At 41.9% G+C, this 12764-nt stretch overlaps 2 protein-coding genes across 8 annotated transcripts in view; one reads left to right on the top strand and one right to left on the bottom strand.

Annotated features, from left to right (window-relative positions):
* Positions 1-8597, bottom strand: part of CUTC (cutC copper transporter) — a 197456-nt gene extending 188859 nt beyond the window's left edge. For 3 of the 7 annotated variants that reach the window (XM_069239682.1, XM_069239675.1, XM_069239680.1), the window contains exons 1-2: positions 8436-8597; positions 2655-2762 (exon numbers count right to left, since the gene is read on the bottom strand). The gene's annotated coding sequence lies outside the window, so the exon portion shown is untranslated. Of the gene's footprint in view, positions 1-2654; positions 2763-8402 lie in introns of all 7 variants that reach the window. The other 4 variants (XM_069239681.1, XM_069239676.1, XM_069239678.1 and 1 more) reach the window with 4 other exon arrangements.
* A 125-nt stretch (positions 8598-8722) lies between these two features.
* The window catches only part of COX15 (cytochrome c oxidase assembly homolog COX15), a 108909-nt gene continuing 104867 nt past the window's right edge, over positions 8723-12764 (top strand). Inside the window, exon 1 of the mRNA XM_069239674.1 lies at positions 8723-8957. Coding sequence (XP_069095775.1) covers positions 8877-8957 — 81 coding nt within the window. The 5' untranslated portion in view covers positions 8723-8876. The remainder of the gene's footprint in view (positions 8958-12764) is intronic.

The raw sequence follows: 12764 nt of genomic DNA, 5'->3' as shown, positions 1-12764 counted from the left end.
CCACTAGTGCTCCAAATTTACATGACACCGCCAACTTTCTCAAACTAGTTACAAAATCTTCCACTGACTCTTCTTTTCCTTGTTCCCTTTTTCCAAAATAATATCGTTCCATTATTGTGCTCACCCTTGGTAAGTAATGTTTGTCTAACTTCATAATACATGCTTCATATTCATTCAAATTCCTACTTTCTTCAGTACATAAATCAGGAAAATTTTCTAAAACCTCCTGTCCCTCTCTCCCTAGACAGTGCAATAATAATGCGTGTTTTCTTTCCGCGCTCAGTGTTGGTCCACACACTCTAGCATAGTGTGCAAATATCTTCTTCCACTTGTTCCAAGGATATATCGGTTCACCTGGACGGCTTAAAAAAAATGGAGGTGGTGTTACGTTCTGCATTATTCTGTTAAACTAAACGAACCTACAGAACAACACACTGAATGTCAGACCTCAACTGAACCAATATGTAACTGTATTGGCAAATCACCACTCCTTCAATATCCTCACATTTAAACTTTCTTTATGACAGATGAGTTATTCTTGCTCCGCCGTTTTGTCTGGGTGTGCCTATCACCGTGTGTTCCACACGATAGGCAAACAAGATTTTTCTTTTGTATATTGTCCGCCTGTCACCGTTTCAATGTAGTTCCCTATTTTGCTTTACTGCTCGTAACAAAGTGCAACTTCCCTTTAAGACTATTGAAATAACCGTCCCTTTAAGGACATCGGTGTTGTTGGGCACGCCCCAAACAGACGTTGTTCACGTAGCGTAGCTCTCTTCAACACACGTTATATTCGTGCTGTTTTATGTTGGTTCTATGAAACCGTGTGCTTCCTCTGTGAAACCGTGTGCTTCCTCTGCAGTCCGCCCTCTGAAATCCTCCTAAAACAAACTGCGCATCTGCTCCGCCCTCTCTACCAAATGCGCACGACGTTCGCCAGGACAACACATCAAAAGTAACCTCTCCTATCTGGAGAGACACAACTCCCTGGATGTTGAGGCGACTCTCACCACCTTCGTCGCCAAATGTGAAAAGGTAATAAAGTTCCACTTCAGGTTTATGGGCACAGTCGTAGGTTTAATTCATGTCGCCTCAGCCATCGATCACCAACACGCCCAACCGTCTTTCACGCGTCCTCGTCCTTCTCCCTCAATGACGCGATCGCGTGCGGTGATCGCGTGTTCCAATACATCACAACACCCTCTCGCAACTCTGCCCACAACCTGATCACAGGAAGCCTTGTCCTTAATGCTGAGGCAGAATGTAGTTTTTGTGCCCTGGGCACAGGGACAAATAAACACCCAATCCCTTTCCTTAATCTAGTCTGAACACAGACGATAGCAAACAACTTTCTCCAGTGAAGCTACCGCCTTATCCATAGCCCCACAAATCTGGAAACCTTTTTTTACTGAATCCCCATGCCGCTACCAACTTTATAGGATGGGGAGGAATTATTTAAACATCGTCACCCTCTACTAACAAGATGAGGACAGGGGAATCAACATAATTATCACTTTTTATGCCATCTTAGCCCCACAAGATGGAAGCAGCATCAGCCTTTTTCGTATGACCCATGCACTTCTTGGAAACCAAGTGCCTCCTAACAGCTTTTAGTTTCTTCCTGAAGAACCAATTTCTATCGACTTTATATTGGTTAACAGTTTACCTTTTAATCTAGGAGAAATTAATAGGGGTGCGCAAAAGCACATGGGCCTGCACTTTCTGGGAAAAGGAGTAGAGGTCAACGGCATGTACAAATATAACAGCAATAGCAAACAGTGTGCGTCGTTCCTGATCATACTAAAATGATCATACTAAATGAACATCCACAATAAGGGAGACACCTCTGGAAATTGGAGGTGAATATGGTGTGGTCTGCATGGCTGACAAGGCAGAGGAGCATTGTAGGCTGTGAGGTTAATAAGCATTGCTGCTCCGCAAAGGTACTAACTGATGAGAACAATAAAACTGAACCCAAAAATGTATACATAAAAACAAACAAGCTAGAAACCTACTTACAATAAACAATTTGCAGATAATTCCAAAGGCAAAACGATTAAGTTCATAGCAGACAACAAAAGAAGACATCCACCTATTGGCAGAGGAGATATGAGGCACGTTGTACAGAAGCTTGGAGATGCAAGCTTCCTTCAATGATTTCGGAGAAATTAGCTATAGTTGTTCTGAAGCATGGGGTATTTGTTTGTGAGGCAGACAGGGATCGAGCTTGATAGTGTAAACATGAGGTAGTAGCAGAGTGCTCCAAAACCTAAGTGGGTGTTCTAGTAATGGTGGTGCCCATGCAATTTTTGTCAATGCCAGCTAGGTCATTGGCTGATTGATTGCTATTGCTATCACCTAGGATTAGTTATAAAAAATGAGGGACAGGTGCGGAGGATATTCAGGTTTACAATGAACAAGGCACACCGCAAATAGTTAGGAGAAAAGAAAAGTTTGATAGGTATGTGTGAGAGCATACAAGTATGAGTAGTAGTGGGGGTGAAAATCAAAGGTTGTATAGGGAAATTTGGTTGAACTACAGGTGACTAAAAGATCCTCTCAAATGTTTGTGTTTAATCATGATTCAGGGATCAAGATTAGCATACCCTAGAGCCAGGTTTGCAAGACATATGAAAGCTTTTTTTTTAACCTACCAAAAAGCTCTGCGGTAGCCCTCAGTCTTGGCAGCTCTCTCCTCTGCTGACACAACTTCAGTGGCGTTTTTAACACTTTTTGTCACAGGTGAACCTGCTGTGGTATTCCTAAAAACATAAACATGACACTTTCAAAATAATGTCACTGACTGATAGGTTAACTCCACCATGCACATGCCAGTGGGTAAGCACCTCTGGGCTTTATTTTACTGTCCGGAGGTTGCCCACACCTTAGGGGTTGTTTCAAGAAAGTTCACACCATATTGCCCTAAGGTTACAAATGTGCTGAAGACACTGAAGGGGCCCATCTGAATCAAAGCTACTGTGCGTTATGTAGAGGCTGATGCTACTCCACGGCTTCAAGGAAGGCCATCACATATAATATAACGGACCATGGCAGCATTGTCTTAGGGTGTTACTGGGTGTTATCTTGAGTTGTTGGGGGTAAATAAGCGATTGTCTGCACAAGAGTAAATGACTCATGAAAGGACTGTGATACACTGAAGAAGTATACAACTACATACATTTCAAAATCTGTCTTTAACCTCATGCACATAGCAGTTTGATATTTTTAAAAGGAAGTGTGAAGATATAAGTATCCTCTCTAGTCATCCTTCCTGATAGTGTTGTAAGACAAAATACTCGGTAAAATTACAGTATTGAGTTAGTAAGAGAAGCATGAATTATTTGTTTATGATCACACTGTAATTTAGAGCTTTGCTGGTGGAAGCTAAAGGCATCTGCGGACAAACTCCAATGGTTGCCAGATTCAGAGGTTTGATGTGGAAACTACAAAGCTAATAAAAGAATCCCTGTCCCACCTAGCCCCCCAAGCAAAATGGGGCCCAGTGGATAGACAAATGGGAGACTGTGGAGAGATGGTTGGTTAGGGAAGAGGTCAAGTGGAAAGGCAGAGAGTGAGAGAGATGGGGTACAACACCTAGGATTGCCTAAAGACCATGGACTGGAGACAATGGTGCATCCATTCTTGAATATACCAGAACCCACTGCTCATATAGGGTAGCACAGAGGTCAAACAAGGACATCAAGGGATTGACAAGGCATGCTTCCGTACTCACCAAAAAGCCTGGGGGATGGCTGAATTCTGAAGTATGTCATGGGTTTTACATAGAAATCGTACATTTAGCTCCTTAGAGGAACTAGGAATCCAAATTGACATATCTCTACCACCCATCTTTTTTAAATGAATTTGTTACTTGCATCATTAAGGAGCATGAGTATACAGTATTCAGGTTACAGGAGACTGTAAAACGGTTAACTCCGGAGCTATCAAGATGAGAATAGACCATTTCAGCAATTCAAAAAACACAAAAATAAACGAAAGAAAGTCCCTAATGTCTACACACGACACCACTTATTTCCCCACCCAAATGATACAAATAACAATTAATGCATTGGCTGTCTAACTGCGATTCACGGCCACGAGCCAGAGCCTCTAGCCAATGATCCCACATTACTTTGTCCAGACAACTAATGCCTCTGCATGCTTTTGTGGGCATCTCCTGCTTCCGAGATAGGTTTTTCAGGCACTCTTGATTCAGCCAGTCCTTGTTTCCATTTTGCAAAGCTCAAGGCAGTAGGAGTGCACCAATTCTAGGCAATGTTGCACTCAGCAATAAAGCAACACCAAGAATTTTCAGTATGGGTTCAGAGCACAGCTCTCTACAGACCTTATAAGATCAACCTAAAAAAGTGCTTTCAGGAGCACACAGATGGGGGTTGGATTCGGTCACAAGTTGGTAGATATATGTACAGGTATTGAGCTGAAGTTGGGTGCTTCCACAGAAAAAAGTTATTTTCCTCTGCAGTCGTGATTATTTTGTTTGTTTATCCAGCTCTATGAGCAAGCAGTAGTATGGTTGCCTAGAGAAGGCTTACAACATGCATAAAGTATCACATTTACAATGAGATGGAGCTTGAACCTTGGGGAACACACACACAACACTGCTATGCTGTTAGAATGACTTTAAAAAGCAGAGCATTTATGATTGGTGTTCCCTGACAGAAGAACATATCTCCTTCCCTCTATTATTTCTTGTGAATAGCATCTGTTAATGCCAATAGGCCTCTAACATTGAATTGTTATCATACGATAGTACAGGCAGTAGACCGGTATTTGGTTACATATAATTTCACAGATTATCATAATAGACATGCGTTCTGCTGTTGGTCATCCAAGCTGACAAACCCTGGAAGTATATGATTTTCACTGTAATGATTCATATTATGCTCCAATGAGTGGGATTATATATTGTTTTGAAAAATGTGTGCCCTTATTTATTTGTAATTTTATAACTATATGTATTGTGGTGGCCAGATTATGCACAGGCCGGTAGGCCTTTCTTAGTTATTGTGTCAAACCAATGGCAAGGGCTAGAGGACGTATCGGCTCAATGGGAAAAATGATGCCAGATTACTTAGGCGTAATCTGTTTATAATGAAGTGTTATGACAAGGCAAGCAGGCCTGATTTATTTATTGTGAAAAGTACATGTTGAGGACAATAGGATATTAGGGATACATTGCTATTACACTGTGCTGTAGCCTGTAGATAGGCATTTTGTTACAACAAAGCATGCAGATTAGGAGAGTAGGGAAGGGTTTTAATGACCCACTTGAACAAACCACGGGAATGGAAGACTTGGACTATGGTAATCATTAATTGGATTTAGTAGCAGGGACGTTTTATTGTTTTCACAACTGTATTTATGTACATCTTTCTAGTATTACTACTGTGTAACAGATGGATGGCATGTGGGAGAATTTACACCCAACACAGTAGGTCTGAGTTGGTTATGGAGACAAAAACGAATAAAGCTTATGAGCCTGATTACTATGAAAACTTCCAATAAAGGCAAAATATCAAAATATCTTAGATACTAATTGTGATGTTAAAGTTCACAGGCCTGTAAGAGAGGATTTTTATTACTCAGTATTTAAAACTTACAGATAAGTATTGTGTTACATGAAATCTCACAGATTACCTTTGAAGGGAAGGATTTTGTGTTGGTTAGTCCCCTTTGACAAACCCTAGGGGTCAAAGATTTCTACTATAATAATTCTTGCTAGCATCTCTTCTGAAGTTCTGACAGGCTTATCTGTCTACCAAGATCTTGTCATAAATATATATATATATATATATATATATATATATATATATATATATATATATATATATATATATACATACAGACACACATATGCATTCATATTCATACAGCTACATAGAGAGTTTTAGGTAAGCCGTCTTGTCCTGGCTTATCTGTCTACCAAGATCTTGTTATTAAAAAAAAAATATATATATATATATATATATATATATACACACATACACACACACATGCATTCATTCATATTCATACAGCTACATAGAGAGTTTTAGGTAAGCCTTCTTCTGTCACTGGGCTGTCTGAATGTCATTTACACTCTGCTTCTGCCCTTGAAAGCATACTGCATGGAATAATGGTTCACCTCACAACAGTCACTGTCTACCTCGCATTGTGAATGATATCAGTTTCTGATCATGTGCTAATTCACCTAAAAATTAGCATGCTATAGTGTCTGGGCCACACACACTGAAATCTATCAGGTTTTGCAGGGTCTACAGCAGGTGTTTATTTCATTACTTTTGCCACATTTGCCATTGTCCCTACACACCCTGGCAAACTGTACTTTGCACCAGCACCTTCTACATTACATCCAAATAGCAAAAACATTTTCTAAGTCAGAAGTGTGGCAGCTACTCCCACACTTATTGCACATCTTGTTAACATTTTTACTGCTGAGAAAACCATTTCCTGCTTTCGCATCCCACTTAGAGGTTGTCGCCACCTTCTTGTTCACCCTGTGCACTGCTGACTGTACTAGGAGTTGATCTCATCATCTTGTCCGTCACTGTTCCAAATTAACATTTGACTGAAAGTTCTTGTAACCTTGTTATGAAGTCATCTACAGATTAGCCTACTCTTTGTGGCTGTGTGTAGAGTGTATTCATTCTCATAACCACAGTGGTGCCCTTGGCAAATCTCATCTCCAATCTTTACCTGGTTTCACTGTACACATCTGCTATAGGTTGCCCTTCGTTGTTCAACGCAGGGGGTGAGAATTTAAAAATATGTTATCTTTCCTTCCCTATTATACTTAGAATAATTGCTTTTTTGCTGCTGGACATGAATTCCTGCCCATCCAGTGCCTCCAAATAATTGTCGAATATATCTACCTATTCTTCTCACTTTATAGGTGGCATCCCTGGCTAAGCTAAGAAGAGTGGTGGGGATGTGATTGAAGTAACTTCCATTTTATGTTTTTAACACTTATATATTTTATTTAGCAGGCACTGGAATGCAAAGTCCCCCGCCAATGTAGAACTATGAGCAGATGTGTTTCCTTTAATGTTAATGCAGCTGGCTGGACGTGGCAAGTTAGTACATGTTGCACAGGGGTATAGCCTCTAACCATCGACAGTGGGTGTGCTGAAATACCAATAATAATGTTGGCACTTATGTTGGTTTACGCTCTCTGTACTGCCTGCAAGCAGTTTGTGAGTGTCTGAGGGGAATGGACTAGCCGGACGGCAACAATGCTGTTGACGCCTACCACAAGTCAGTCATCCCAGCACAGCACCTCATTGTCGAGGCTGTGCGATCCACTAGTCACGCTCAAAGACAGCTCCTCGTTGTTGAGGCCTAGCGTTCTACTGCTCACGCTCCTCTTCTTGCACCTGAAGATTAACACCGTCAGTGAGTTTGGTCTTTGTAGAGCGGCCACGCAGAGGTTGTGCGTGTAAGGCAGAGTTTAAAAGTAATTATCTGTTTTAAGAAACTTATTTCAGCCTGACTCACAATCGCCTCAAATTAAGGTGCTCTAGTTCTCCGCACTTAACTGGTCACCCACCGTCCTCGCATTCCTGGTGCTCACACATCAGTCCGATAACATCCATGCATGGAGAGTAATGTTAGGAAATCTTCTCCCCTGGGTTAGCAACTCATAGCCAAAATTATGTTGTAATGAGGGGGACTCCAGATTCAAGTAATCTTTAATTGGTGATACAGATCTCTGTGTGTGCTACTCCCTTCTCCAGCAAGTTACTGTCAGAGCCTGGAATCCCCATCAACAGCACCGTAACAAAAGAACCAAACCTTCGTCAGCGTTCTAATCTAACATAGATATAAATGGCTTGTGGTATAGATAAATGGCTTGAAGTAGATCACAACATATAGCACAAACTCTTGATAGCTAAAAGGCTGTGACATGTCCTCCTTGGAGTCCAATGACCCAGTTCTGCGCCACTCTTAACAATGACCTAAACCATTTACTGATGTATGGATGGATGCTCAGAGGCTGTTGTAGATGTCCCTCGTGTTTCCCTTCTTACGGTGCCCCTCCCCCACTTAACATACACTTTGCTGTCCTCTGACATTTCACTCGCTGTGATAAATCACATGATGTTAACCTTCACTTAACACAGTCCTCCAATCCGCCCCTACTGTTCTTCCCGGCCAACATAGACGCAGTGCGCCTCCAGGCAACTCACAGGTCTCAGCTGGTCCCCAATCCAGACTGGACATCTACGCCGTGCCACCTTCTGAAAGTTCAGACTGTAGCAGGGGTCCTGCTGTGCCTTCAAAGCTTGATGCACACTCCCTCAACACACATCCATTTTCGCCCGCTAAAGGCTGAAACAGGGCCCTTGTGGCCCTCAGCCTGACACCATGGGGCACTAACTGACCTGACCCAAGCCTGTGCCCTCCTGGCTCCTTACATGACACTGCCGGGACACTGTTGAGTCGAGCCTCAGAGCTTCTATGGTGTCGCTCCAGAATGAGTTGTTTGCGTTGAACAGTCTTTCCTAATCACTTCACTCACAGCACAAATGCAGCGCAGACAGCACGCACGCACCAAGCCGAAAGTAACGGCCTACGTGCGGCTGGGGATCACTTCCGGGTCGGTACGGGCAGCCTTTTCCAGGCGATCCTCTAGTTTTTCCGGAGACGTTCTGACTTAGATCGGTGTTGACCAATGGGAGGGTTCCTAAGGGAGCCCCATAGCTTTTTGACTGTATCCTCTCTGCATCCAGGTATTGAAGGTTAGAATCGAAAGCAAGGTAGAAGCGCTCCAACTTCTAAAAGTTTCTGACGACGAGGTCGGAATTTCGGGACGTGTTCCGGTTTGCATTATGCTGTAGGAAAGTTTACATGTCAGGATGTTGTTATTGCTTTCTCTTCGGTCCGTTGTGACTCGTGGCCGACTGCAGGCATCGCAGCTCACACGCACAGGAGCGCAGGTAACTCGTGAGATTGTGTGTTTCGGCGGTTCTCTGGCTGTTCGTACTTTCCAATATTTTGAGATAAATATCTGAAATGTGATACGAAGTAAACGTTTAGTACATGCTTGCTAATGCACCTTTCCAAGTACATCCCTTATTCATAAACAGAAACGCAAGGTCTGGGTCATTCTGGTTGGGGGGTTGCAAAATGGGGCAAAAAGTTATCGCAGTTTCCAATTGTATTGACTAAAAAGTTATAACCTTCAAAAGACATTGAAATGAAAGATGATGCAACAGTATTTTCATAGGCTTAACAACGGAAACATTTGACAATATAGGAAGTTATGAGGGTCACTGGGAGGAGGAGAATAAGACCCCTTTGTGCTTGTAGGAATCCTTATGTTGCCACAGAATAAATGACAGTTTTTTTCTGGTAACAACTATAAACTAATTTGGTCATTTAAATATGTTCGGCATACAAGGAACATACGCTTTGGGTAAAAAAGTGATACGACCCAAATAATGGACAGATCGGTCTTGTGGGGAAGCCTGGATTCCGATCCAGGTTTGCTAGTTTAAAGACCTGCTACCTAGGTCCTAATTAGGAGTCAGGCGGAGCAAAATCACCAAATAGAATTCTGCTCTCCTGATTGAGTGGGCCGGTGTGCATGCATTTTGTGTTTTTCCGGGTGTTTGCATACTGTTATCGAATTTACCATTTGGAAAAATCATACGAAGTTTTGGCAGCCAAGCCTCTTTCCCTGTTTTTTCAGACAGAAGGGAGTCTACAACCTCTGCCATAACTTAGCTCTCCCCTTACTCTCCACACACAGGCTGCAGCATGCATTTATCATCTGCACATAGCAAGTGGTAAATGTATATGTTAAGCTATATAGAATTGGGGATTCCTTGTCATTTTATGACTGGGAAATCCGGGCCCAAAAGGTCATTTCCCATTCCACGAGTTTGTACTTCTAATTGCATGGTACTGGACTGGTTTTACTGTACAGTAGCACTATTTTATGTGCAGATTTACCACCCCACCAGTGCTAGGTATAAGCAGCCCCTTAGGCGCAAGAACACACTCCTTCCCAAGGAGTAACTGATCCCATTTCTCACAACATTTAACATCTAATGAAAAAGTGGGTAATCTTTAGAAAGTTATTTTTTAAACATCTTTATTTTGCACAACCCACAGCATCGAATGTGGTCAGTACGGATAGAGAAAATCACAGTAGTAGGAATCCTGGCTGGAATCCTGTACCATCAACAAATGCAGGATACCTCCTGAAAATCAAACCACTCGCCAATAGCTCCTACTCAATTTGCTCATTCCTCCCTCCTCAGTGCTAGTGTCCACATCAGATCCATCATCATTGTCACCGTAGCTCTAAAAATGTTCCAGCACCAACAACCATGTCCTGAACTTAGTCATCAAACCTCGTCAGCTTGATGTGTTCTTCCACCACTGACCACTCCAGAACATCTTTGACCTATAGGCCTTCTTGGGGTGTCTGAATTCCCATTCAACCGATGGCCACTCTTCTTCTTGCCAAGAGGAGAGCATGTTGCATGAATTCATATGGCATTTTTCAGCCCTTAGATTGTCCATCTTTAGGAAGTTATTAAGATAAAAAAGTACATCTCAGATTTTATTTGTTTATCTCTAGTGCTATTAAAATCTGTCAAACATAGAGCAATTTATACAAAAGGGATGGGATCATTTACAATAGTTTATTACTAAGTTCCATTTCAGTCTCAGAGCTGGGATCACAAATCAGGCGTTTGTGTTTCAGTTCAGCCATTTTAATGTACAGCGTAATACGGAGCGCTCCATTTGGCCTTTTATGAAACTTTTAGTTGTTTTTAAAGCTTGTGTTTCATGGATTTCCATACATCTGGTGCTAGTTACAGGTTTCTAAAGATACCTACTATGAATGTTCATGGCTAATTCCTAATCTCTTCATAAATGTGTTCCTTCATCTAGAACCACTTTGTTCATAATGCAGTGCCTGTATTCGTATGTTTTAATTTGGAATCTTCTAAGTGTTATTCATAAACCTTCTTTCCAAACAGGATTACAATTTAATATACCAAGTAACCTTAAGTTTAACACCAAGTCGAGTAGGATACTCCAAGGATCAATTGTTGATTGCAGTGTGACATTTAAAGGGAAGGGAGAAAGAGAAAGAAGAGGGGTAAAGTAGGGTAGTAGAGGTAAGTTTGCAGAAGGAGACGAGCAGTGCTGAAATGCCTGTACAGCCCCAAAAGGGCAACTTTCAGAAGTATACCTAAGGTTTAGTGTAGCTATAATTGCCACAGTATCTATTCAGAAATAATATAAAATTTGTCCCATATCTGGCTTGTGAAGACACGTGAAAAGAGTACTTTTATGAAGTCAAAAGTTCACTGTCATCTGGTCAGGAGCATCTGTTATGTTAATTTCTGAATCTACAGCACTCTGAAGTTCGCCGTCCAGCGGGCAAAGTGTTGCCCGCTGTATCTCTTTAAGGTGTCTCTTTGCACCCTACTGGTGTAATACGTCAAAGAGAAAGAGGTAACTGGTTCCACAGTTGTGTGGCCACAACATAAATAAGGTTTTATCTGCTATAGGTATCCTTTTGGCGCATGGCAGTATGAGGAGAGGCAGTCCCTTAGAGCAGAAATGTCTACTAGTGATGTATTGATGATTCATGGCACAGAGGTATTTGGGATCGAAACTGTCAAAGGCATATGGTGTACCATGCACAAAGCCTTAAATTGAATATGTTGTGCAACAGTGAAAGAGTGGAAGTTACAGTGACCCTCTGAAGTGGGTTTATATTTCCAGAGATCTACCATTCGGTTCGCTGCCAAATCTGGGCTGTCTGAAATCTTAATGGCTCCTTCTAGCAACCTTAAGTAGCATAGACAAGCATAGTCCAAGCTGGATAAAATGCTGGCTGCCTCTGGTGAGACCCAAAGTTGATAGACGAAATGTGAACAATCTTCTTTAAGAGCCTCATTTGATGGAAGCAGGACACTACCAAATAATTGTTATGGGGTTCCTTAAAAAGATGCTTATCTAAGTAGAATCCCAGACATTTGTCCTTAACCACTTGCCAAGGAGCAGCACCCAACGGAGCAAGCCAGAAACAGGGTTTCCAGAGACGGTCACCCCAGTGGTTAACACCTTCTTATTATAGGTGTTGAGATGTAAAAAATTAGCACTAATATAGGCCCAGTAAAGAATCCTGGAAGGTTGACTATAGATCTTCAGAGGGTCGATCGAAATTCAAGATCACATAGGAGAGTGCACCTATCGCATAAGGCCCTATCGTTCATTCCAGGAGCTGTACATAAATATTTAAAAGTATTATTGAAAGACATGGTCCCTCCTGGACACCACAGGTGAAAAAGCTAGCTTTTTACTGGAAATGAAGAAGGCACAAATCTTGGAAACAAACATCCTGGCAGAAAAGAGGAGTACCACTGTTGGGTACCTCCTTGTAGGCCAGTTGTTAAAAGATGTTGACTGAAGATGTCATGATTCATGGACTCAAAAGCCCCCCAGAAAGATTTTCAAGTGTCAGGGCTATGGGGTGACCCATTATCGATGCTACATCTAAGATTGTCTAATACGGTGGCCGAGCAGCCTTTGCTCCTACCCCTTTTCAGAAGCCCATCTAAAGATGTGATTCTTGTCCAGTTATCTGGATTTTGGCCTTTGCTAATCTACTAAAGTGAGTCTTGTCTAGAATCAGCTTAGAGTCGTCCATGATTTATAGAGCAATTGAACACCACAATGTCGCTCTAATGCCATGTTTGCTCCGATTTTTTTGTCTG

This window comes from Pleurodeles waltl, chromosome 6 (genome assembly GCF_031143425.1).
Source record: "Pleurodeles waltl isolate 20211129_DDA chromosome 6, aPleWal1.hap1.20221129, whole genome shotgun sequence".
NCBI classification, from domain to species: Eukaryota; Metazoa; Chordata; class Amphibia; order Caudata; family Salamandridae; genus Pleurodeles; species Pleurodeles waltl.
This window is presented reverse-complemented; position numbering and strand designations above follow the sequence as displayed.